The sequence below is a fragment of the Micromys minutus genome, assembly GCF_963924665.1.
Source record: "Micromys minutus genome assembly, chromosome: 27".
NCBI classification, from domain to species: Eukaryota; Metazoa; Chordata; class Mammalia; order Rodentia; family Muridae; genus Micromys; species Micromys minutus.
This window is the reverse complement of record NC_137962.1, coordinates 14421500-14448359: the sequence shown is the minus strand read 5'-3', so window position 1 is coordinate 14448359 and position 26860 is coordinate 14421500. Positions and strand designations below refer to the sequence as shown.

General features: G+C 45.0%; 1 protein-coding gene across 1 annotated transcript in view; it reads left to right on the top strand.

Moving 5' to 3' along the window:
• The window catches only part of COL22A1 (collagen type XXII alpha 1 chain), a gene marked incomplete at its 5' end in the record, with an annotated part of 192663 nt that overhangs the window by 78370 nt on the left and 87433 nt on the right, over positions 1-26860 (top strand). The window contains 13 exons of the mRNA XM_080939438.1: positions 7906-7959; positions 8666-8719; positions 10606-10659; positions 11268-11321; positions 14059-14103; positions 14626-14688; positions 15127-15180; positions 18290-18331; positions 21830-21862; positions 22346-22399; positions 22679-22732; positions 23503-23556; positions 25448-25501. Coding sequence (XP_080795564.1) covers positions 7906-7959; positions 8666-8719; positions 10606-10659; positions 11268-11321; positions 14059-14103; positions 14626-14688; positions 15127-15180; positions 18290-18331; positions 21830-21862; positions 22346-22399; positions 22679-22732; positions 23503-23556; positions 25448-25501 — 669 coding nt within the window. The remainder of the gene's footprint in view (positions 1-7905; positions 7960-8665; positions 8720-10605; positions 10660-11267; positions 11322-14058; positions 14104-14625; positions 14689-15126; positions 15181-18289; positions 18332-21829; positions 21863-22345; positions 22400-22678; positions 22733-23502; positions 23557-25447; positions 25502-26860) is intronic.

The following is a 26860-nucleotide window of genomic DNA, read 5'->3' as shown; positions in this document are numbered from 1 at the left end:
CATCAGAGGATTAGAAGGAATGAAAACCAGTTACATCTATTTCCTGAGAAAGAAAACAAATTAAAAACTCAACAACCATCACCACCAACAACACACAAAGCAAGCTAAGCTATTTTCTTTCTCGTTTGGAACCCTGATCACATGGGTATGTGTGTGCACACACAGGGACACATGTCTAACAAATATACACTAATATATACAATTATATATACATATATTTAATACAGATATAAGATAAAATATATTTTATTTTAACCAAATGTTACTAAAATGTTACTAAAGCAAACACACACATAACAAGCTTTAAAAGCTGGCCCTAAGTCATATGCATTCTTCTGTGGAAAAGCTGAGCCACATGGTGAATTCAGCCAGCCGGGGCTACCCATTGAGTCACTGATTCAAAAAGAACAATAAGGTAAGATGGGGTGAAATCAGGAGATGAAGCAGGGTCGGATCCAGGATTCACCAACATGCCCTCTGCTGTGGGCACCCGCTGTCCTTGGAAGAAGAAAAATCTGTTGTGCCCAGGCCTAGCTTGAACAACATAGTGAGACCTTCTCTCACCCGCCTTTGGTCTCTCACACACATACACAAAAGAGTATTAATTCAGCCCCACACATTTATTCCCATATGTAAATGCTTTTCCATTGTACTTCTGGTTTCTGACTGGCAAAGTCCACTCCTTCCTTTCTGTGCTAACATCTGTCAACAAGGCTATTTTCATCTGGAAGAGTTTCACCGGATGCCAGGTGTTGAGCCAAGAGATACAGGCACACATCACCAGCCTTTGCGTGGTAGCTTTGCTATGAACGATGCATCCCAAATCACATAGGAACTATCTTCAGAACCAGGCCATGTGAGAATCACAGCAGATACTACATTGTACCTGGGTGTGTTATGGAGTTCAGTTTTATCCTGAGTTGGGTGAGACAGTATTATGGTGCTTACAGTGGGTACTGCTTGGAACAGTGGGTGGTCTCTGATGTCCCACACAAAGGGAGCCATGCCTACATTAAGTCCGTTCCCCCTCTGTCTTCCTGACATGTGTCTCCCACCATTCTGGTTCTGGGTTATCCACTATTTTCTTTTGTGTTTATATCCCTCCTCTAGATCACTGAATTCTAATTCAGCTTGTACTTCCAAGTACCTGCTGTATACACAACTTCTCTCTGGGGCTGCAAAGCCTAAGTGGCTAGAATCTGTCATCTACGGACCCACATGCTAGTGAGACAGGAGGAGACTGGGGCTGTTTTCTGGCCACTCTTGCTTCTTGTGCTATCCAGACATGCAAGAGCAACATAGGAGACAGGAGCCACTGGGAAGGCAGTTCCTCACACTTCTCATAGCTGTGCAGGGAAGTCCTGTGGGGGTCCAGGGTGAGCACAGAAAGAGCCTTTGCTGTGGTTTTTAATGAAAGCACAGTGAGTAAGAAAGGCTGTGAAGCAGCTGAACACTGCACTGTCGGAAATGCTGCAGCATTTCCTGGGTCATCGGATGCTCTTCCATTGACTGGGCTCTTATCCTGGAGACACTTGGTCCAGGGGATATTGTAAAGGGCTGGACTCTAACCCTGATGAAAGACAGTAGATAGATACCTGAACCAGGGATGTGTTAGTTTGCTCAGGAAAACCTTGTTTCCAGGAACCGTTTCTACACATTAGCTCGGTCTAGGAGGGGCAGTCCCTCTGTAGATCTCCTAAACATCCTGATGTGAAGTTATCATTTAAAAACAAAGGTGAGTAGAAGAGAGAAGACCAGTCCAGGGTTGTGAATTGAATATTTGTTCTTGGGCACCTCCAACAGAGCTGCTGCACAGATGTGCAAAGTTGGAGTTGATTCCATGGCAGGAGACAGTTCTGAAGGGGATGCCAGGGTGGAGGGAAGGCAGACACGTGTATTCAGCTCCTGCACCTGTCAGACAGCACTGTAGGGCTCACCCATCATTCCATCTAGTCTTGGTTCACTGCCTGTCAGCAGAGGGTAGCTTCTCCTGAGTAAAATCAAAAGCTCCGGAGCTAAGGGGACTAGGTAGCTAGTGGGTGATGGGCTGAGTCCATCATGAGATACAAAACCATGAGCAGCCCCAGGGACAGCTACTATCCTCCAAGATCCTACATGGGACCTTATTTCACTTACTGGATTCATTATATTATTATTGTTGTTGTTGTTGTTGTTCAGTTTTGTGAGCACCTTCTTTGTACTAAGTGTTTATAGCCACAAGTTATCTCTACATTGTAAATTGTGTATGATATAGTTTGCCCTCAAGTGGATAAATAATGAATAATCATGCTGGCTCCTACAATTCAGGTAACTACTACTTCATTCAGAAATTCATATCCCTGGCTAAGTCTTTGGTTTTCAGTCTTTAAAGCTGCAAATATATATTTAAAATAATGATTTAAGTGTGTGTGTGTGTGTGTGTATGTGTGTTTGTGTATGTGTGTGTGTTTGTGTGTATGTGTATTTGTGTTTGTGTATACACACCATTGTATGTCAGAAGAGGGTGTCAGACCCCTTGGGGCTACAGTTACAGATGATTGTGAGCTGTCTAAGGTGGGTGTTGAATCCAAACTTTCATTCTTTAGAGAAGCAGCAAGCACTCTTAACCACTGAGCAATTTCTCAGCCCTACATTACAGTTTTTAATGTGCCAGTTTGTACAATTTTCTCGTTAATTCCATTTAAAAGTATTTGAGCCAGTCTTCGTTCCCTTCAGCACTGGAGTCTGTCTCTTTATTCCTAACTGGCGATCCGGTGTAGAGCTTTTCAACCAGTGGTAAAATTCTATTTTCTATCCAGAAAATCTTTGGCAAGTCTGGGTAGGAGCACAAAACTTTTTCACTGAGTGAGGATGGCACACCAGTACTGCACAGGGTCACTGTAGACTACCTTTGCTGATACTACATTCTGTTTTAGTCAGCAACAGCCCCCCAGGACCTCTTAGGAAATGACCATAGTAAACACAGAAAAGAACCTCACATGGACTCAAGTTCAGTCGCACAGCCTAGGGATCTGCTTTTGAACTAGGGAGAAGATGGTGTGCTGTCTGCGACATCACATGCTTAGTGTCTTGTTCCTTTCTGACCAGTTGCGGTGTGAACTGTTGGATGAGACAGTCTAGCTTCGTCATGTTTGCCAACTTTGTTCAGGCTTTTCAGAAATTAGTGGGCCCTCAGAGCCAAACCCACCCACCCATGCTGCCATACGCAGGAACCTTCTCTCAGAAGGAGCATCAGGAAGGCAGATGTCTTTGTGGGGAATAGTCACATTCACATGTTTGTGCAAAGGTGATGTTGCCTGCAACTTGGTGGGGGAAAAGGCCCCTGAGTGGGAGAATGTACAACCTGGGGACAGAGCTAATAGGAGGCCCTGAGATGTGCCGTGATCATACTTACACCTCTGGGGAATGCAAATTGTGAATACCTTTCCCTCAAAAGTGTCCCAGCTGCACACCAAATTAATCTGATTGCTCTGTTAATTCATGCAGGCACTTTTCATGTGTCTTCAAATTCTATTCCACTTCGTAAGTGTACCACAGTTGCAATTACTGTGGTAGAAATAATTTTTTGCTATTTCTTTATTAATAATAATTAGATTAATTGGCTGCTTACATATCATCATTGTTACTCCTAATTGCATCAGATAGCTGTTTAGTCATCATATAGGGATTAAATGTTGCTTCATTAATAATTAGTGGGCTGATTAATTAATTAATATGGAGAGTAATTACTTGGTTGTTTTCATTAATGGTAATTGAAACAGGCATGCAATTTGTCAACATTTATATCTATTGGCTAATGTGTTACTTGTTAATAGTCTGATTAATTTGGCTAGATGTTTTCATTAATGTTTAAAAGAAAAAATTTAGGAGTATGCATATACTCTCTCCTTCTCTGTCCGTCTGTCTGTCTGTCTGTCTCTCCCACAGATCATATAACCCCTATGCCATATTTGGTATGATAAAGGTTCTGAAGGTGAAATCCACTGAGGTAGCATGAGGCTGACTAGAATGTGATCTAGGGCACCCAAAGCCACAGGCGTTTTGCCTGTTTGTTTTGCAGTGGTGTGGAATCGTGCGTGTCAGGCAGGCGCTATACAACTGAACCATGTCCTCAGCTTCAAGCCTGAAGTTTTCACATGAATCCCAGCTGGTTCATCTGTTGGCCCAGAGAGGATGAGTCGCTTGACAGCAGCATCTTGAGAAGCTGCAGACACTGAAGCGACCTGCATCTCAGGTTCTTCTGTTAGTTTCACTCCTTCCTCGAGACACTAAAATCTTTATGTGTAACAAGGAAGGACTGTGGAGCATCCTAGTTTTTAAAGGGTTTTTTTTTTTGGCAAGGTCAGTAGGGGGAATAAGGGGCTTCCTTGTCCCCTGAAAACCCACATTTTACTTATGTACCCACGGAAAAGTGAAAGACAACAGGAGGCTCAATAGAGAGAAGACCCAGAGGCAGGACAAATGCTCATGCAAATTTGCTGCCCTGTGGAAGCATTAGTGCCACGGGCCAGCAGGGCTGGTCTCTGGAGCAGACTGAATGCTGCTTTTCATTACCTCCCCCCTGCCCACCCACCCAAACTGGACTGCAAGATGCTCTGTGTAAATTGTAATGGAGGCTGGAGGCTGTGTGATACCTCCTGGTAGCAGTCTCCAGATATCGTAACAGCTGTTTCCAGCTGTGTTTGACTCTTTCTTCCTCCCTGTGACTGTTGCAGCTTGTGTTGGAAAGGGCTGCCTCCCTTGATCGGTGTGGGGCCTAAAATGAGGCAAACAGAGGGGCCTAAAATGCTAAAACAGAGAGCTCATTTCTGGCAGTTCTTCAGGGTTTCTACCTCCTTTTTCTATGTCTCCTATACACCCCGTGTCTCCTCTCTGTCATATGCACACAGCAACAGGGATAGGGGTGCCTGCAGATGTGGTTGGTGGCATGGAATGATCCTGCACTATAGGCATCTATGCAACTGAGCATCATATAGTCCCTGACCTTAGGCACCTGATCCTAACCTGCTTCCCAGGAGTTTAAACAGGCAGCTCTGGTCTCTGTGTGTAACCTCCAATTCGGTGATTCTGAAGCAGCTGGACCCATCAGGATGCACATACCTCTTTTGTACCTGGAGAAGGTGGTTGCATGACCTCTACCAAGGTCCTTAATCCCTCTAGGTCTGTTTTCTTCACTCTCAGACACTAAAGGTCTCATTGTCACCAGCTGGTCACTGAAGATCATCAACTCTAGACTGCTTTGAGTCAGGGTACCACCACTGGCTCAGCAAGGATATTTGTAGAAAGAGGGGGGAGGTAAATGAGGTCAGAGTAGCAATGGGCTGGCCAGGAGGCTCAATTTCAGAGAGAACTATTTTAGAAGGCATTAAACATTCCAGAGCCATCTGCACAGTCAGGTATGTAAGGAGGAAAGAAAGGAAATGTCTCCATGATCAGCTTAGTAGAAAAGCGCTATGTATCTGTGTAGAAAGCTCTCTGTTAAGCTCCATAGGTAGGTACTATGAGGGCCTGAGGGATTCTCATGTGACAGTGGGTGGCCTGGTATGTGCTTTCATGGGGAAATGGGTCTGGTGATTTCTGCAAGTCTGTCAGTGTGCAGAGAGGTGAATAGAGTTGATCAATCGCAGCACGTGGGTGTGGTGCTGAGGATACTGTGCAAGGCAGGCAGTCACCCTTGATGCCACATTTCTCTAGCCCTTGTCCAACAAGGAAGACAGGTTGGTCTTTAGCCAGGGCATTTCTTAGCTCACCGCAGCCTCCCAGCTACCCAGACTTAGGGCAAACATTTCAAAGGGTAGATGTGCCCCAAAGACTCACCTGGTCTAAGTGAGCTACTGAACTTCTGCTACCACTCAAAGCCCTGCTTTATAAATGCTCTTATTTTGTGAATGAGAGTTTGACTCACGCATGCCACCCCGTGGCAGTAAACAGCAGAGCTCATTAGTGTGATCGGTTTGCCATTCTTTGTTTTCTATCGCCCTCCAGTGGCCATATTCTATTATTGTTCTCCGAATGCATGCCAATGGCCCCATGAAGTGTTCCTTTTGGGTGACTTAGGCATTTTCTGAGTATGGCTTCTTGTCATGGTCTGAATCAGTTTCTCTGCGCGATGCAGAGGAAACTAGAATTTTTGATTCTTGAGGATCTGAGTGTAAGATAAGAAGTTACCTTGATCACAGAGGGGACCCAACAATCTGGGTGCCATCTCAGAAGAGAGGAGCATGTGAGGAGGAATAGTGGGCATCCGGAGAAAGGCACATCCAAGTGCAAGCTTTTGTGCCTTCTATTGCTCCTAGAAGTTGTGTGGGGAGGGGAAGGTTGTAAATACTTCTGGAAGAACACAAAATGCCAGGCCTGAAACCAAGGAGTCATTGCCAGCAAAACCCAGAACGGCAGCCCCTGCAGGGTTCAGTCGCCATGCACCTGTCTGGGTGTTCTCAAATGAAAGGCTACTGTCCTGAACCTGAAGCTACTCAGAAGGAGCCCCCTGTCTCAGAGCTCCATTACTGCATAGTGACCCACCAGCCCCTGGCCCAGCATTTGTCTTTGATGATCTCCATATGGCATCTGACGATCTAAAAATATATAGCTAACATATGTCTCTTGACCCTCTAGTTACTTTGAGGTATGTTCATAGCTCTTCACACTGGCCCCTCAAGGCCTGCTCTGTCCTCTTATGGAGACATTGGCTACTGTATAATTCACAGTGCCTTCAATTTTACTGGCCTTTCTGCAGCTGGTTTCTGCCTGCTGCTGTGTGCTTAGCCCATTCATCACTTCTCCTGCCCTCTCCTGCCCCCTTCAAGCCCTTTGCCTCGGCTTCCAGGTCCACAGCTCACCCCTTACTCAGCACCCAGGTTCCTCTCTGTACCTTTCTCCCCTCCCCACCATCACGATCATAGAAACATGAGCGCCAACTTCCTATCATATTTATTTGGCATTTTCCTCTTGTCCTGTGTTAGCATGGGAAATGAATAGTTGGAGTTGAACGAAGTGCTATATAATACACTCCTGTAGACTGTACACATAAAGTTTACATCTCTACTCCTGGCCATGTTGGTCCCCATGGAGTAGGGGTGTGCAGGGGAGAGTTCTTGATGAACAGACTTAGTTCAAGACCCACAGTCTGCTCTGTGATGCTGACACCGACATCAGCTCTGGACTGTGGTTGTTGGTGATGAAGGGTGCTTTGGGAGAGTCTTGTGAGTGGGTGACTGCTGTATACATCTGCGTGTGCATGCACATATGTGTATAGTCTCCTTAGATGTTCAAATAATTTAACTATTAACATGATAGGCCATAAGGCAGGTTCACTCTAGTTTGGCATCCTGTTTCTGCAATAAAACACTGATCCAAAACAACTTGTGGAGGAGGGGTTCATTGGACCTCTGTGTGTTAATGTCCTTCACTGAGTGAAGCCACTGAGGCTGATGTTGAAGGCAGGAGCTGAAGCTGAAAACGCGGAGCGGCTTACTGGGTTGCTTCTCTCTGGCTTGCTCAGCTATCCTTCATATATAGCCCAGACTTACCTGCACAAGGATGACATTGCTTACAGTAGGTTGGGCCTCCCACATCAGTCAACAACCAAGGTAACGTCTCTGGTGACCACTTTGATAGAGGCGATTCTTCAACTGAAGTTCCCTCTTCCCAGATGCCCCTCGATTGTGCTAAATCGACAAAACCCAACCAGCACAGCAATAGGATAGTTATGAGTAGTTTGCACCTTTTACTTCACAGTTTTTCACTTTATCGTCTCTCTTCCTTTCCACTTAAAATTAGGTGAGGCAGGTGAAGCTGAGGTTTTCCCACACTGACACTCCATTGACCTCTTTTTTAAACGCTGGCTTGTAACGTACCAGGTAGCATCTCTGTGTACTTTTATAACCACCCACTCTCTCCATACAGGGCCCACCTGGACCACCCGGTATTCCAGGGCCCCCTGGACCTGGAGGACCACCGGTAAGATTGGCTTGACTTTCTCTCCAAGGGGAACATAGATAGCATTTTCAAGGGCAGGGGATGGCTTTCTATGTCCATGTCCAGAATAAAACCACAGACAGGAAGACTCTGGGTGCGATGCCTCCAAGATTCTGCATGCTCAGGCTCTTGGGTCCAGTACTGATAAGTGACACATAGATCAACATAACACTTGGTATCTACTTCTGCCGTGGTATGGGGGTGCATCATGTTCGTGTTATATTCCAGTATGGTTTTTGGTTTCAGAGCATGTGTGTGTGTGTGTGTGTGTGTGTGTGTGTGTGTGTGTATGTGTGTGTGTGTGTGTGTGTGTGTGTGTGTGTGTGTGTGGTCTGTTCTCACAAAAAAATAACAGGCCAGTGCGTGTTAATACTCTTCCCTCTATCCTTTACAGCTCAGCTGGGGAACTGTTCCATAACAGGTCATGGGCAGGGTAGACCCAGCAGTGTGCAGAGGAGGTATTCGGGCTTCGATGGACATGACAATAGTCTTGGCTGTAGAACAGGCACACTGAGAACTTACCAACCACAGATATGGGCAGTTCTGTTTTACAGCAGCTGGCAGTGAAGGTGGTAGACACCCTGAAGTACTCTCCTTAGAGCCAGAGACCTGACCCTGTGCTAGGGATGTCGCCATGACAAGACTCTAATCTCACAGAGACTGACCGTTTTCATACTTCCCCTTTCAGGGTCTACCCGGAGAGCTCGGCTTCCCGGGAAAACCTGGGCCTGCCGGGCATGTGGTGAGTTGTTTCAGCTCTTCTGTGTGTGGCTTGTCCCTTACTGACCTCCTTTGTCCCATGTCAGAGTAGCCAAGATTTTGCCGTGGCCTCAGAGCTCTCTTTCAAAGCTGATGATGCCCCTCCCTTTAGAGTAGATCATGAGGCCTGCACAGGCCTGTTCCCTCTCTCTCTCTCTCTCTCTCTCTCTCTCTCTCTCTCTCTCTCTCTCTCTCTCTCTTTCTCTCTCTCTCTCCCTCCCTCCCTCCCTCACTCTTTCTCCCCCCTCCATCTTTCTCCCTCCTTCTCTCTCTCTCCTTCCCTCCCTCTCTTCCTTCTTTCCTTCCTTCCTTTCTTTTCGTTTTTTTTTTTTTATCATTTATTTTGGATATTCTATGTATTTATTTTTCAAATGTGATTCCCTTCGCTCCCTCCCTCTTACCCCCTTCCCCCTTTCCTAGCTTCTATGAAGATGCTCCCACTCCCAACCACCCACTCCCAGCTCATTGCCCTGGCATTCCCCTACACTAGTGGAATACTAGCCCAAAAGGTTGGAATACTCAAGAAACAATTCACAGACCTTATGAAGCTCCAAAAATGAAAGACCAAAATGTGGATGCTTCAGTCCTTCTTAGAAGGGGGAACATAATAACCATTGGGAGGAAATACAGGGACAAAGAGTGGAGCAGGGACTGAAGAAAAGGTCATCCAGAGACTGTCTCTCTTTTCTCCAGCTGTTTGCAGAGACTGCCTCCCACAAGCTCTGGTCAACCTTGTTACTGTTTCTGAAGAAACATCCACAAAGTCTGTCCCAGTAAAATGTCAGGGGTCACTACTGCATCCTTAACATTTCTTGGCTTTGTTTGCAACTTATACATGGAGAAGACGCTGGCATTTCAAGAGCTTTCTAGTTTCTTCTAAGCCCTAGCAATCAGCTAGCTCTAATATCCTAAGAAACCTATTCAGGTAGACATGTTACCTTGGCACATTAGCATAAGCCTCTTCAGACACACTAATGGAGTGGCATGGGAAAAATCTGCACCCTGAAAACAGGTGCTGACCTGATGTCCCAAAACCTCAGGGGCTGCTTTACTGGCAGGTTTACCACAAGCTCCTTTTGGAGACGACCAGGCATAATGGGCAGAGCAAGGATGGAGGCTCTGGGCACCGGAGAGCATGCAGCACAGAACAACTCCCCGATCTCTTTGGGTCACAGATCCCTCTGTGGACATAGATAAAAGACTCAGGAGATAGGAGCAGAGGTGGATGCCAACCCACAGCTGCTGCTCTGCTGCTCCTCAATCAGCTATCAAGCCAGTGCTGTGGTCCATGCTCAGGTGAATGAATGCAAACCTGGAGGAGCATCTGGTTAGTGCACAATTCCCAGGAGATGATCCTTAGACACAGCCACCCATTGCATTGTCACCAATGAGTATGTGGTGTCAGGGCCACACAGCAGCTTAAAGTCACTAATCTCTTCTGATGCAGTGCATTTATTTGAAAGGATGTTCATCAGTATGGGCAAGATGGCATACACTTGTAATTCAAGGACTGGAGAAACTGAGGCAGGAGAATTTCTGCAAGTTCTAATTTTTCTGGGCTGTGTGAACGCTAACTCAAATAGAACAGAAAGCAAAGTGTTCAAATGATCATGAACAACTGTCCCTACACCATGGAGGGGCTGTGGGGACAACAATTTAAAATTCTGTTAGAGGTTTGTCAAGATGAGGCTGTAGCTCAGCTCTGGCTTTGAACTTTGATATTTCCTGGTCATTGTCAGGATTTCACTGAAACAAGAGGCTCCTCCTTCTGTAGCCATGGTGGTCACCAAACTTCCTCTGTGCAGGGGAAACAAGACTTTCTTAAACCTGCCTTTGTTTTCATTTTGTTTCTTTCCTCTCTTGGACCAGGGGACCCCTGGGAAGGATGGACTGAATGGACCCCCAGGCCTACCTGGCTCCAAGGTGAGTACTGACAGGGTGCCATGAGTTTGAAGGTCAGAAACTGAAGAGTCCCGATTGATGGGTTCCAAAATTAGTCAGTTGCCAGGGTTTTAGACCAAGGCTTAGTTGAAATGGTTGGATTTACAAGGTGAGATGTATCAGAGTTCGCCCAAAGCGCCCTAGGAAGGCTCTGATAGAGTTAAAATGAACCTGAAGAGAGAAATCAGTTACAGGAGACTGTTGTTTCCCACATGGAGCCATTAAAAAGATGATACCAAGGAGAGTCAAATGTTAGACTCTAGGAAGTACAAAACCAAATTCCCACTTTAAACACCTCAAGTGAATAGGCAATGGATAATCTCTAAAAAATTAAAGTTTTATTTTATGAGAATAGGTGCTTTCCTTGCATGTCTGCCTGTGCACCATGTGTGCACAGTCCCCCAGAGGTCAGAAAAGGCTGCTGTTAGTCCCTCGTCTCTGGGAACTGGAGCTTTGGACTGACACATAGTTTCTGGGAACCTACTGAAGTATTATTGATGATCCTGTTTTAGACCTATCTATAGCCAGAAGTAGGTGTATTCAACCAAGTGTGGTTCCTTTTATGTTGACTCTGCATTTTCTTCCCACAGGGAGAACCAGGGGAGCCTGGTGAAAGTGGTGCACCGGGAATGCCCGGACCTCGGGTATGATTCTCCCCATTTATGTTGCATCGGTGCCTCCAGATAGTTTTGTGTGACTGTATGTGTACAGTCTGGGGAAAAGGGCTAGTTAGCAGGGTTGGCAGATCCATGGGGCACCATCATAATCCCAGAATAGCCAAGATCACCTTCTAGGGAATAGTTCTAGGGGATGATGTGGTCCTCCTAGGAAGACATAATGCACATGGAAAGGCCCCAAGGAAAACTGAAGACCTGGGAAAAAGACACTACATTCGTTGACTAGTCTGTCCTGCCAGGGAGTAAGCAAGGAGACAGAGGTATTTCTCACTTCCTCCTCCTCTTTCTCTCTCCCTGAATTTTTGTCTTTCTTCCCCTAACTTTTCTTCCCATGACTTCTGGTGTCTGGTCCCTTCTTAAATGTGGTGATGGAGAAATTCTGCTGGGAAAGTCTGCAAATTCATCACCCACTGGGCTTCCAGCAAATGGACTATCATGAGAATTGGGCGTCCATAAGCAGGCTACTCAGCTTATGACTGACAGGATGCTGCCATGAATGTATACAGTCCAGTGCCCCTGGCTCTCCCTGCATGCTCACAAGTTTCTCACTCTGAACTTTCTTGATGGGCAACAGTGAGATGCAGGATCTTGCTTCCCAAAGCCATCAATTCAAAATCCTAGTCTAGCCAGGGCTCAGAATAATCAACACAGAAGAGAGCTAGACCCTGGTGTACATTTACACATAATGCCAAATTTAGTTCTGAGGGACATTATAGCCATATAGGAGAACAGCCACTCTATCTGCCATCTCTTATGTTCCTGCTCCACCATGTGTGGGTTGTTTAAGAACAGTGCCTGAATCTCTCTCAGCTCTGTAGTACCCCCTTCCTGTTCACAGTCAGGGGACAGTATAGATCCGACATAAGGACTTGCATCATGGAAGGACTTCATAAGTCAGTCCAATCAGAGCACAGGATGAACTGAATTGCACAAATTAGCTGATATTAACGGGAAGTGGGGCAGTGGATCATCATGATGGTCACCACATCATCTCATTGGATGGCCAATGTTCAAGCTCAGGATACTCTTCAGTAGCCTTCAGAGTTTCTAGCCACACCCAGTTGCTTATTCTTCCCCAGCACCTAGGAAAGAGTTCACACAACAAAGGAGTCCATGCCAGCTGATTTCAGGGGAAAACTTCAGTGGTGAACAATTCGCATGGCTCTGTTTAGAGAAGCTCTTATGAGATTTGCTGTAAACCCGGTGGGGTAGTGATGGGTCCTGTAGGAAGCATAGAGGGTTCCAGAGTGTACTAACTCCATGTGTTGGAGGAGTTCATGGAACCAGAGCTACAGGCTAAGATGGATGCGTACACTAAACACACATTTAGTTTCTTCATCCCTACTACTTTCCTTTTTTTCCTTCCTTTCTTCCTTGCCTTCCTTTCTGATAACCAGTGAGGCCACTGGCCTTCACAACCACTTGACTTGGCACAGCTCTGGGCAAAAATCCACACTACCAACTGGCTCAGTATGTCATCCATGAATCACTCATCAGAAAACCATACTTCTTATGACTATCTATGCCAAAGCTTTTTCTAAATGGTGTGCCAGATATTAAACATATATTTTCTCTGAAGGAATTAGTGATTTTTTTCCCCCAGACATAGAGTTAGAAATTAACCTGCCATGCACCTGTTCTAGCAAGGGCCCAGGGATACAGCAGCTGATAGCTGTGGACTGGGATTCTTCTATTCTGGTCTCCAATGTTAGTTTGATAGCACAAAGATGGAGAAATGTTTTCTTTGGTATACTGTGACAAAATTCTTTAGGCTAGGTGATTTAGAAACAACAAAAATGTATTGCTCATGGATCTGGAGGCTGCAAGATGCTTTCTGCTTTGTAGAAGATCCTTACATCTTGAAATGCTATGGTGATACCAGAGGTAGAGGATAAAATGGACATTTTCCAGGAGAGCATCCTTCATGACAGAGACCAGTGGGCTCACCCAAGCTTTTTTCATGAGAGGCACTAATCCTGTTCAGGATGAATCCACCTGACTACTTCCCAAAGGCCCCATCCCATAGTAACTCTTTGAAGATTATGTTTTAACGTAATTTTAAAAAATAGAAACATTAAGAACACAGTGGAAACTTCATAAATGAGAAAAAAATGACTAGGGACAAGAAATGATGTGAACCTCTCAATGGCATGTTTTCTCCTAGAAGCCTGGGAACATAGCATCATCTCTTAGGGTGCTCTCCCATTGCGAAATGAGGGAGGAGGAGAAATTAAACTCTCCCCTGCTTCTAAGCATAGGGGACTGCCTGATTTTATAAAATGAAGGAACAATAAACAGGAAGCCTGAGTCATACTGACAACATTGTCTACCAGCTTCTCCTTCATTGCTGAGCCCAGGGTGGGGTTTGGAGATCCCTGATAAGTCCTGAGACCTGCATTTGGGATACATCTAAAAGTTCCAGGTTAGGCTCCTTGTTTTAAATTGCAGATGTTTATGTTCACGAAGAGCAGATGAAGCATACACAACTCTTTTGGGGAAGCAGAAGACATTAGGAGAGTGTAGAATTCCTAGCTATAGCAATAAAGAACACTTTGGCTTCATGCTTCAGGGTCTTAGGATCCAGTGTTTCATTTTTAAAAACCAAAGAGCCATTCCTGGCAGGTACTGTGGCCCAACTGTGGAGTGACAGCCATGTTTGAAGGTAGACATAGAAGACAGTGGAACTATGCTATTTTGTCTACAGGGTGAAGTTGGGGAGCAGGGCCTTGCAGGTCATCCTGGCGAGAAGGTAAGTGTGCTCATATTTTATTTATTGTATGATCCCTTAATTAATGAATCATCATTGTTCATCATGTCCTGGATAAACATTATGAAGTTTCATAGGGAGTCATGTGCTTTGAAAGTTCATTGCATGTATTTCATGCCTTTGTTTGTTTAATAGTTTTAAGCGAGTCTTAGGGCATCAGTAGTTGTGCTGAGCATTAGAGCCCATTGAAGACCCAGAAGAAACTGGACATAAGAACAGTTTAAAAGTGTAGTAAAGGAGCCATGCCACCCTAAAGAGGGGTTCGGGATGTCCGGAAAGATGACACTGTAGCTGAGTCCTCAAAGGGTGGAGAAGTTAGTTACATACCCAGAGAGGTAGGATGAGGGTTCCTGAAAGAGGAAATGCCCTAAACAGAAAGGAGCATAGGGTACTACTTCCCATGTGATGAAGCTTGAAATATATGAGGGGATGGGAAACATGTGACTTAGGGCTTCTCTCACAGGGAACACTTCCCACCGGTACCTACTGGTTTTGTTCTCATAGGGAGAAGTTGGCCTTCCGGGTGCTCCAGGCTTCCCAGGAGTACGTGGAGAGAAAGGAGACCAGGTAAGTGGAACTGCCTCTTGTCATCAGGACCACTGTGCCTATGCCCAAGGAAAGAACATCTTCCAGAGTCTTCCTCCTTTGGAATGAGGTGATACCTTTGACTATGAGAATACAGTGACTCCCAATGCTGAGGGGTAAGAAATAGAAGATCAGAGTCTAGAGTCATTAAGCAGGCAAGGAAGGACTGTGACTGAGAGACACCTCTGAGAAGAGCTGGAGGCCTTAGAGGAAATGGGCTGTGGGGCACCAAAGTCAGGAGTCAGCTGCTTTTAGAGCCTCCTTGGACTTAGGTTTCACTGTGGCCATCATGCTGAGGAGGCAAGGGCAGTGAAGAGGGATGGAGCACATGTGTGATGCAAATCCATGTCACCCAAGGCCAAAGTGCCCTTACTCAGACAGGCAGAGGTTCCAATCCTTTTTATGCATTCTTTACTTTAGGGAGAAAAAGGTGAACTGGGACTTCCGGGTCTGAAAGGCGCCCAAGGAGAAAAGGTAACAGCTGCTCTCAGCCTTATCACCAAGTTTCCCAGCTGTGTTCCAGAGAGAAGGGGGATGGGGTGGAGGGGGAAATGGAGGGAGGAAAAGGGAAGAGGGAGAGGGATAGAGAGAAAGGGAGAGAGGTAGAAGAGAGGAGAGGGAGGTCAAGGGTGAGGGAGGATTTTAAACGATTCATTTGTATTGTACCAGATCTTGTTTCTGAGTAATCCTGACACAGGGTCACATTGTTACTCTGCCCTACTAAGGGTCTGTCGACACTGAAATGTCTTTGTTTTCTTCCAGAAAGCTTCTCACTAGATAGTAATCATATCATCTTTGAGGCAGTTAAGACTCATTTCTTCTCCATCTGCCAGGATAAGACCTAGAGCCTAGGCTCAGACCAGTTCACAACATCCCTGTAGATTTGGTTCCTAGTGTCATAAGCTTCTGGTTATGAGGGAAGGGGATTCATCCTTAGCCTCCAAGCCTGCTGATATCGGACCAGCTTCTTCACAGTAGAGAATATTGACACATAGTACTGATTCCTTGGCTCAGAGGTTCAGAGTCTCCTTCCTCCTGAAAGGTGCTTTTCCCATTTCTTGACTCCAGTCACGTTGGCAGCATGGTCCAGTGTAAGGCTCCCCCCCCGCCCCCCACCGGCCTCCTGGTTTCTTAGAGTTGAAAAAAATAGTTCTGGTTTCAATGGAATAAGAGATGGTTTGTTCTGGAGTGAAATATGAGCTACCGTGACCTCGGAACACAGATTTAGGTCACCTCAAATACTGTTTCCCACGAGGTAGTGCTTTCACAGATGTGTAATAGAAACAGAATAAAGGGGGTAATAAACCGAGATGTTTCAAATACATTAGTGGAAGTGTCAGATGGAGGCATCAGCAGGGGTGGGTTACAGCAAAGTGGGAGAAGCCTCTCTTATAGACCACACATGCTCCGCAATGACACAATTAGCTTCGAGGGAGTGGAAGCTACTGATACATTAATACATTGCACAAGTTTACCTATTAGTCACAAGGACGTTAGTCCCAGGTGGGAGAGAAATGACACCCACAACATCCCAACCTCTACAATCTTTTAGTTTTTATCTACTAATCTGCTGTGGTGGAAGGTTCCTGAAAAAAAAAGTGCTGGCTGCTTCTTTTCAGAAACGTTTGTTCAAACTTGCACTCTCAGAAATGCAACTTCAATTAGAGACACTCTTTTCCAGAATGCAGAGGCTTAGGGAGACCACAAAGCTGTAGTTGTTTGGACAGAACCATAGACAGTCTTCTAAAGATTCTGGCTCATGTTGGGGTCCCGTAGAGTTTGGGGTAGTAAGGAACAAGTCCAGAAGACACTAAAGCAACACTGCCCTCCTCTGACTGGGCTTAGCAAGTCCCTGCACCAGCCTTGCCCTCTGCTGTTTGCCCTATAGCTAACACCTTGGAACTGAGGATGGTAATTCTTCCTGCTTGTCAAATGCAATGGAGAGCTGAAAACCCACAGTGAAACAAGATTTGAAACCGGCCCTATCAATGTCAAACTTATTCCAAACTCACTGCTTTCTAAAGTTAAGCCTTTTGCTCAAACATGGAGAGTCTCCCTCCCACCACCTGCCTAGCAGTGGCCATTCTTCCTGCATATCTCTGGGGACAGGGATGGAGACCATTGCCAAGGCATCCGGTGTCCTGTGCTTTAGATGCCTCTCAAGCCCATATCTGTCTGTTTGTCCACACCCCTACTAGGAAGCACTGGGTTTTGATCCCTTGGCTTTGTTAATAATAGCAAGGGGATGGGGTAGGCATGATGCTCTCTAGAGCATTAGCAGGGGGGTGGGGTAGGCATGATGCTCTCTAGAGCATTAGCAGGGGGATGGGGTAGGCATGATGCTCTCTAGAGCATTAACAGGGGGTGGGGTAGGCATGATGCTCTCTAGAGCATTAACAGGGGGATGGGGTAGGCATGATGCTCTCTAGAGCATTATCAGGGGGATGGGGTAGGCATGATGCTCTCTAGAGCATTATCAGGGGGATGGGGTAGGCATGATGCTCTCTAGAGCATTAACAGGGGGTGGGGTAGGCATGATGCTCTCTAGAGCATTAGTACATGAGACCAGCCCCTGTCAGGCAGGAGAGAAAGTCTGAAGGCACTTCTGGAACTTCTGCCATGCGAAATCAAGTGAAAAGCTAGATTCTGAGTGGGAATCCAGGTGCCTGTCTGTATGTTTGTACATCTGGACTGAGGTTTTTGTTTCTCACTGTCTCTATTGTTGAAACACAGCAAAAATCTTAGGAAGGCAATTACCACATGATTCCTCTTATATGTGGCATCTAGATTTTTAAAAAAATGTATATGTGTATGGCTCATATATGAGCATCAATGTATATATGACATTAAAACAAAGGTGGGGATTTTGGAGGAAGAAGAGGACTATTAGCAGTGTGGATGTAGGAGCAAGGTACATTATATAAATATAAAAAATGCCATTATGAAAGCTGTGATATTGTATATAAAATATAAAAATGCTGTCTGGACCTGTCTATAGAAATATATAAATTCATACACATAAGATACATAACTTAGAATGTTCTATGTAACGGAAGAAGCAAGCCAAAGGGAACGTTATCATTTTAGTGCATATGATACGGTAGAATCTGGTATCAGACTCATACACTTGTGCGGCTCATGAGAACAAGCCTGGTATATATGGGTATAGAAGAGCAGTTTGCCTCTTCTAAGGGGGCAGCACAGCTCTGGGGCTCTCTCTAAGGGAACTGGAGTTCAGTGTGGCCATTAAGCTAAAGGATATGTTTGGGAACATCTGCTGTACTGACTTCACTTCGATGGCAGCAGCAGAAACAACGTCGGTATCCTATTTGTTATTACAAAATTATGGAATGGTCTGTGGCACTTAAATAATAACCTGTAGATAAACACACCAGGCTAGAAACTTTCAAAATCCCTGTTTCAGATACTGTCTAATTTAGTGTGTGTGTGTGTTCCCTAACTATATTCTATCAAAGTATGGGCAGTGAGGGTGGTCTACTTTCCTGAGGGGAAAATGTTGTTAGAGAACTTTCCTCCTATCAGAAAAGTTGACCTGATTAAGGTTTATTTTTATTTCTTGTAGGGTGCGGTTGGTCCAGCAGGTCCCCCTGGCTTACCTGGAAGTGTAAGTTATTCTGATTCTAGTCTTATCTCTGTCTCTGACTTCCCAAGACAGTGGGACACACACGCCCGCGCGTGCGCACACACACACACACACACACACACACACACACACACACACACACACTCATATCAGTTCTTAATATGCTTTCATTGGTTCATTAGATAGACCCACTTTAGGTCCTCCTAGAGAAGAGAAGCCCTGTGCTTGTTTAATTCATTTTATTCAGCAAAGGCACAGTTATAATTTGTCAGAATATATCACAGAGTGTATCTCCACTTACTACCTAGAGGGACGCTGAGACCAGAATCTAGAGACAAGAAGCCATTCATTCAGGGGGACCTCAGTACCTTAACGCAGGCCTCTGACTCCTCTCCCCACTTCCACTAGCATCCTCAGTATGTAGGGATTTTCAAGGCTATCTGATGACACTTTTAGCTTTTCAGCTGTGGCCTGTGAATATGTTCCAGTAAATTTTTGCCTGATTGTGGAGTGTTAGATATGTTAAGGTGATGAACAAAGAATTGTCCTTCCTGTGAAGGAAGGAAAGATAGCCCAAGGTAGCACGGTGCTGTGCTGATGACATCCCACTTTTCCATGATCACTAATCAGAACCTTATAGCATATTTAGCATAGATGTAGCTTCTGTCTGGGATCCTTATTTTATAATAATAAATATAATTCTGTTTATGAATCCTAATGGGACTGGAGGTAAATTTCACCTCTGGATGGCACCAGGTTTTACCTTTTTCCTTTATCCAACACCAGTTTCCTAGGGCAAATAAAATGTCCTTTGGGGTTTGTTTCAGTAGTCAGATGAGGAGGACACCAGTGTCCCTCTTTAGAATATATTCTCTCCTATGAGGATGGATTTATTTATCTAAAAACTGTATATAAGTGTGTACATTGTAGTGTTGGTTACAATGATGAAAAATTATGAACTCTTTAATCATTATAACATAGGATTAAGTAAATCCTGGAATGTCTATATAACAAAATCTAATTTTATACAACACACACATGTACATTCACAGACACATAGACATACACGTGCTCACATACACTTATTCACCCCCACATACACATATAATACACACATATACATATACACACACGTGTGTATAAGTATACTCATGCACACATACGCATACACATACACACACTTTTTAGAGTCTTGGAATTTTATGGATGAACACAGTAAATAGAACACACTAAGAAGAAAAAAATTAATTTGTGGATCATTGAGAACAAAGTCTTCCATCTTCTGTGGAGTCAGGTCCTGACCCTACATGGCTTTCTTTATTCCTCAGATGTTTTCAGGGGGCTCCTGTTTCTGTCTTTTAGCTTCCTCATCCACACAACAGGGCTGAGGCAGAAGGCCACATGCCACCAGCCTGTGAAATCATCTCTTGATGCATGTGATTAGCTGGCAATGATGTGTTCAGCGTTAGTACTAATATACTTCTTTCTCAGAGTTATGCATTTCCATACTTTCCCAGCTCTATGTAAACACTAACATGGGCTCTAATGGGCTCAACAAAGACATCGCTCTGACTGAGGAATTGGGAACTAGGGATCTGAAGCAACATTTTATCATTTGTGTGAGTCAGCATCTTTCTCTGCCTGCTTATTTTGCCTCTTGGACTTTATGCTCTGGGTAAACCACTAGCAGCCTTCTGACCTCACAGAGAACTTATAATCTCAGGGAAGGAAATTGAAGGTATTCAAATCTAAAATAAGTCAAATTATAACTATTGGTAGATAATATATTTTACATGAAACATCCCAAAGCATCTATCAGAAGCTTTTAAAAATGATCAACACTCTCAGCAAAGTGGAAAAAAATCAAATTACAAAAGCCAGTAAGTAGCCTTTCTATTTATTGATAACAAACATGCTGAGAAAGAGATCGTGGCCATGTTTCCATTCACACTAGTCTAAAATATATCTAGAGATAAACCTAATAAAGGCAGTGAAAAACCTCTAAAACTAAATGTTAGATCTTTGAGGAGAGGGATGGCAGAAGACATAGAAAGACCTCCCATGTTCACAGACTCAGAATTATTATTGCTTGATCTTCTACCCTATTATAGATTCAACAAATTGCCTATAAAAAGGTCCCATGTTGTTCTTCTCAGAAATAAAATAGAAACTCTGAAATTTATATGGACACAAAAAAGACCCCAGATAGCCAGCGAAGCCTCAGATAACATGAATAGTGCTGGGAAGGGGTACCATTCCAGATCTCAAGCTATATTCCAGAACTGTAGTAATAAAAATTACAGAGCTGTTGTAATAAAAACAGCATGGTGCTGGCATGGACCTAGACATGTAGATCCATGAGCCAACTAGGCTCCAAGGATAGGAATACACTCTAATCCCAGATGCAAAAAAAAAAAAAAAAAAAAAAAAATGTCATCCAGAAACTCCAGTACAGCTGATGTACATATCAAGAGGACCCAGATGACCTGATTTATATGTGAATACTAGAAGAGGAAGGGACATCTATGGAGACAATCAGAGGATTCCTGAAGGCTGGGCCACAGGTAAAGAGAAGCAGTGTTCCAGACCCAAGGAATAGCATATAGGAAAGCATTGAGGCCAGACAATGCAGGGGCTCAGTGTAGCCTGGGTGGTGCTAAGGCTGGAGAGTCACTGAAATTTGTGATCGTCTCCACTGGCCTCTCCATGAGCCAGTGGCTGGACTTTCTTGTTAGCCTCTTCATCTTTGTCCCTGGCTAGGACAGGTGATAGTACTGGGAAAAGATAGATACCTGAATTCAGTGTCCCAGGCCACCTTCCAGTTGCCTGCATGAGGTATTCCATTTTGGCTCCCAGTAGGTTTTATCTGCCTCTTAGTGATAAGGGCAGAGAAGCTAATAGAAAATATCTGTAGTCAAGGAAAATTTGGGATCACAAGCCATCTAAATCTATGGATTGCAATCCCATCATTAATGTATTAGCACACACAGACCACCTACAGAAAGCTGACTGTTGGACAAACTCAGTGATAAGGAACACATAAAAAACTGGACACACAGATATGCCCAGTACCTGGAGGGCAGAGAGGCAGGAGGCTTAGGAATTCAAGGCTATTTCATTTTTGGGTATTTCCAAAGTTTGAAGTCAGCTTTGAGTCACAAGATTCTGCCTCCAAACCACAAATCAAACAAGATATTTTTCTTTGGTCAGGGTGGCTACTTGCCCTTAGGAGGTTGCCTCTGCCTTATTGGACAACTTCATATCACATACATATGGTCATAATACTCTGTGGGTTGTTAATAAAAGAGGATATGAGGCTGAGAGAGAGGCACACACACACATTCATAATTTTTTTAAAAAAATATACTAACACCTTTCACAAAAGACAAATATTAAAAAAAGCATTTCAAGTCTGGGCTATTTGGTTTGGGAAATCTCTTAGAAACTGCAGGGTTTTAAAAACGAAGCAGAAGGGTCCTTTGATTCCAAGCTTTCTAACTTGCGTGTTTTTCTTTTCAGCCATCAGTGTACACACCACACCCAAGAATGCCAGTAAGTAGCAGTGGGCCATATGTCACCTGTGGCCTCAGCTTATCGGATGATGCTGTGGGGTCAGGGTGGCGCTGGTAGTTGGGGTTTTCTAAATTCACTTCTCAGCCCTTTGGGCTTCTTAGGCAGCATCAGGAATTCTAGAACTTGTCCTGGAAAACAGTAAGGGACAAATTATTGCACGGAATTGGTTCTCATCGTGGGCAGACATTCTAGGGCCATCACCCAGGGGGCAGGAACACAGGCTGTCCTCTCAGTGCAATTTATTTTGTTGTGCCCAGAGCTCCTGGTTTCTTTGAACAATAAGTCAAGATCATTCTGAGCCCCAGGAAAGTGAGGGAAGAGTCCCCAATCCAGCTAACACAACAACCTTGGATGTGTTCACCAGAGAAATGGAAGTAATTTTGTGTCAATACTGAGAGGTAGAGTTGATGTGCTAAAAAGCAAAAGATGGGGTTACCTATACCATGTGCTTCTAACCTACAGGGAGAGCAAGGGCCCAAAGGAGAAAAGGGTGATCCTGGTGAGCCTGGAGCCCTGGTGAGTACACACACCCTGGACACTGTTCCATTCCATTTCCTGAGTTCACTGAAGACCAGGAGTCCATGCCTGGCTGGCTCTGGGTCTGAACCCCACTGTCCACTCTACACACCGGAGAGATTAGTAAACAGAATATAGCCTGTTTTAATCTTCAGGACTTTGGTGTTATGGCTTCTGTGGATCTCAGATTAAAACCATTGTACATTTCCATACCAGGCTTTATCTGCTCAGGACAGCGGTGCTGAGCTAGTTCATGTGCACATTTTCCTTTCTTTGCAGGGACCACGGGGCCATCCTGGAGAATTGGGCCCTCAGGGACCTCCTGGACCACCGGTAAGAGAGCCCCTTCTCTGCCTGTTAGTTTCTGAACCGTGCTACCCCATCATGCACCTCTCTATGCCTTCACCGCCATCCTTCTGGTTGACATTTTGTGAATTCTTACTAGGGAAGGAGTTATAGGGCATAAGCTATAACAATCCCCCAGAACTGAGAGTCCCAGAACCTTGCAAAAGAGACCCCCCTAAAGCAACTACCTGGACCAGGCTTAGGGTCTTGGTTGTCTCTGTCCTTCCACTAAAGGGCTTCTTGTGGTTGAGGAGAGTTCCCTTAGATTCAGAATGCCTTGAGAGTGGGTTGCCCAGGAAGCAAGATTTCTCTTGTTGTCTCAGATGTAGGAAACTAGCTTTTCCTCCCCCAGCAATTGATGGGCAAGTGGGTTTAGAAGATGTCCGGTACATATTAGCATCTTTATTTTATTTTTCAGGAATGGTTTGGGCTGAGAGGATGTTTCCTGACAGTTCAGTTCTTTGGGAGAGGAAGCAAAAGGAGTCTATACAGTTGGCAAAGAGCCTATTAGTTGCTTAAAACCCCTGAGGTCAAGGCTGCCCAACTCTGCCTCATTTACATAATGAGTTAATGACACTAAGTGGATGATTTTACGGATAGTGATGAGGATGTGCAGGGTCAGTGATGGAGGCCTTCCTGTACCCAACAGAACTTGTTTTCTGTTCCATCCTTTTTTTGTTCTGATGAATCAGGTTTGAGCCGCAAGTTAGCACTAAGAACTCAGGCCTCTGACCTACCTCTTTATTTCTCTTCCACAGGGTGCCAAGGGTCATGATGGCGCACAAGGCCCTCCTGGAGCAGCTGGGAACCCTGTGAGTCCTGTCTTGCCTGACTCCTGGGGACTTCCTAGAAGGGGTGGCCCAGATGAACATCTTTTCTTTGGCTCACAATTTTGAATCAACTAGGATGTGGCTAAGAAAGCAAATCTGTATTGGTGGGACTGTCCAGGTCCAGGGGCCATTTGAACCTGAAGCAAAATGGGAGATTCCTTTGTTGCCATAGTGCTCTAGCGGGCCTGAACTTTGACTTTGTGTCCAGCTCCAAGATAAATTCTTTCCTGTGCATACATGGATGCTTCAGAGACAATGCCAGTGTTAACCCAGGTGGTACCTGTGTGCCCAGTGGTGAGAGAAACATTTAGTGTGCAGAGGACACACAAAGGACCTTCAGTGCACAAAGAGGACCACTCTTAGATGTTTCCTATTCTGAGGATCCTGCCTAGGCTCTGATCCACTATTCCAGTTATCTCTCTGCCTTTCCTTTTTTTTTTTTTTTTGTATGCCCATGCCTCTTCCTGTCTTTGTTTTCTCCTTGTCTGTGTGTCTCTGTTTGTCTCTGTCTCTCACACTGACACTCAAACACAAAGTGGCAGGCAAGACATTGTTCGGATACATATTTTTCAGCGGGCACTTTCTGAGCTCTTAGACTGCTGTTCCTGGCCACAGAGTATGGTCTCATAACTTTTCACCAGGACTGCATGGAGCTGTGTTGTGTGACCAAAGCTGTAGAGCTCAGGTATCCATGGTACTGGATGGAGGCAGAGCCAGATTGACATTCTTGGCCTCTCAGGAGCGATGGCCAGTTAGTACAAGGAGTAGCAATGTGCAGTCTGGTCCTAGAACTGCAGGCCAGGTTCACTGGCCAAAGTAAAATTACATGACTAGGCCATCTGTGACTATGGCTTAACAGAGAATGGGGTCAGCCATAAATGCAGGTTAGTGCTCGTGACACGGAAGGGTCAGAGACAGGTATTCCCCTAACAAATACAGCCTGCCCTGGGCTTGGTCTGGGCAGAGTAGAAGCAGTTTGGAAAGGAGGTTAGTACTGTGCTCTGTGGTTTCTAATCTGAAGGACCCACGTGATCTGTAACAGTGAATCTAAGCAGTTTCTACTTCCCACTCCTTGCCACTGAACATCCTCCTGACATGCCCTCACCAAAACCAGCCTCACAGAGTCATGACCTACTATCAAGTTCTAACTAAAATCGACATCAGGAATCAGTCACTGACCATCCAACCAGGCGCATACATGTCATGTGTATGCAGACACATGCACCCGAATTCACATGCTCTCTGCGCTCTCCCCAGGTGACCTTCCTCTGTGAACGGTGCCAGGATCTTCAGTATGGCACTGCCTTAAAGCAGTCTTATCTGAGTCATACAGCCCTGTCCCCTTCAACCCAGTAGCTCATCCCAAGCCCCTTCCCCCCATTCTCCAAAAGTTTCTGTCTATCTCTTTGTCGGCCACTGCCTAACTCTACCACCAGTGTGTTCTGAAAGGCTTGTCCAGCGCCCTTTAACACCTCAGTGTGACAGGGGCCTTTTCTTCATAACTCAACTGTGAACAATTTCATCCTCTATTCCTATGTGTAACATCAAGGCTGATGTTCACCTCAAACTCCTTACACATGATGGGTGGCTTTGTCTTTTGCCCACTCTTACCATCCACACTTCCCACACCAAAGCCTGGGAGTAAGGAACAGTGAAAGTCTTTCTCTCTCTGGTTCCCATCCCCTCCAAGCCCACTCACTTGAGTCTCACTGATGGGGCTACACTCCAATGATGAACAGGTTCCTAATCTCTATGAGCATCAGTTTGGATGCTGTTCCAGCAGTCCAGTGAGACATGTATGGAGAGTTGGCTGGGGTTATTTATTTCTAGCCAATACATTTGCATTTTTCTCAATTCCTCTGTCTCTATTTAGGGTGCTCCAGGACCTGCAGGACCCCCTGGTCTCAGTGGCCCCCCAGGAAGTTTGGTGAGTATTATGAGCAAGCACGTGAGTGTGGGGTGTCTGCCTCTGTCCACTCCCATCTCCTTCCCAAAACATTGTCAACATCTTGCTAAGGAAGTCTACCCAGATGGAACATCACCAACCCAAGGTTTTAGGCAACATGTCAGCTACCTGGGTTGTAGATAAACATGATGGGACAGAGAGGCTGGACATTTCACTGATGTTGGAATCAACATCACAGCGTGTCTTCAGAGAAATAAGTGAACCTAGAAGTAAAGGTCCTGATGGCTGGTAGATACCTGGGTTCTAACCCAGACCTCCCAACAATGGGCATTAAGGAGTTGGTCATCCATTTTTCAGTTCTTTCATCTGAAGAAATGAGGCATGGTTAGGCTAGCTTGGCTTTCAGGTTCCACACTAGCTGCTGAGGTCCCTCCATTTCCTCTCCTGAGTGGAGATCCAAGGTATCTTTAAATGGGCTAGTTTTATGATTCAACATAAGCATTGATTTAGACTTTACTGGTTTTTCAGTATGACGTACAGTGGCATTCGGTCACAGGCAATACAGGAAATTTCTTCTGCAGTAGATTAGGCCACGTAAAAGTAAATTTCATTTGCCTGATATAATTCACATTTTTGAGGCTTACTGCCTTAGACTCCTGACCTAGGCCAAAGCCTAGTTCTGGAAGCTTCTACCAGTCTTGTCTAGGCCTAGAATGTTTCCAATCTCTTAGACTCGCTGCTGAATAAGCTCACCCTTTCTTGTTCTTTCTGAGCTCTAGTTGGCTCAACCCAGCTGTTCTGGGTCACATTTCTCTCCGAAATAATTGATTCAATCTGGCCCCTCTCTTAGCCTCTCCTGAATTGCTCTGCTTCTCCTCAGACTAACTCTAGCAATCTGTTCTAATTGCCTGGCTCCTTCTCACTCTCTGGCTTGTTCTGTCTTCGCCTGTGTCTAGCTTGTTCTCTCTCTGCAACCTGTCTCTATATAACTGTCCCAGTAAAACTGCCTCCTGTCTCTCTGCACTGCCCCAGAAGTAGATTCCCTTTCCTCTCTCTCCTTGTGAGAGCTGGGCATATCTTATTCTGTCAAATCTTTTTCTGACTTGTCACTTTTCTGCTACTCAACTAGACATCATGTTTAAACATGAGTTCTTCCTTTTACAAACTAACTTTACCTTTATTATTTGAGATTAAAGGTGTGAACTAAGGGTGAGCCACACCATAATTAGAAACATTTTCCCCAGTAAATTGGTGTTCACAGTGTAATGAAATGTCCTACCACATGTCTGGCTTGGCCATTTCTAAACCTTCCCTGGTCGGTGTCCGTGACTCAAGGTACAAATGCATAGGCATTTAGATTTTGAATGCATGATGTGTTTG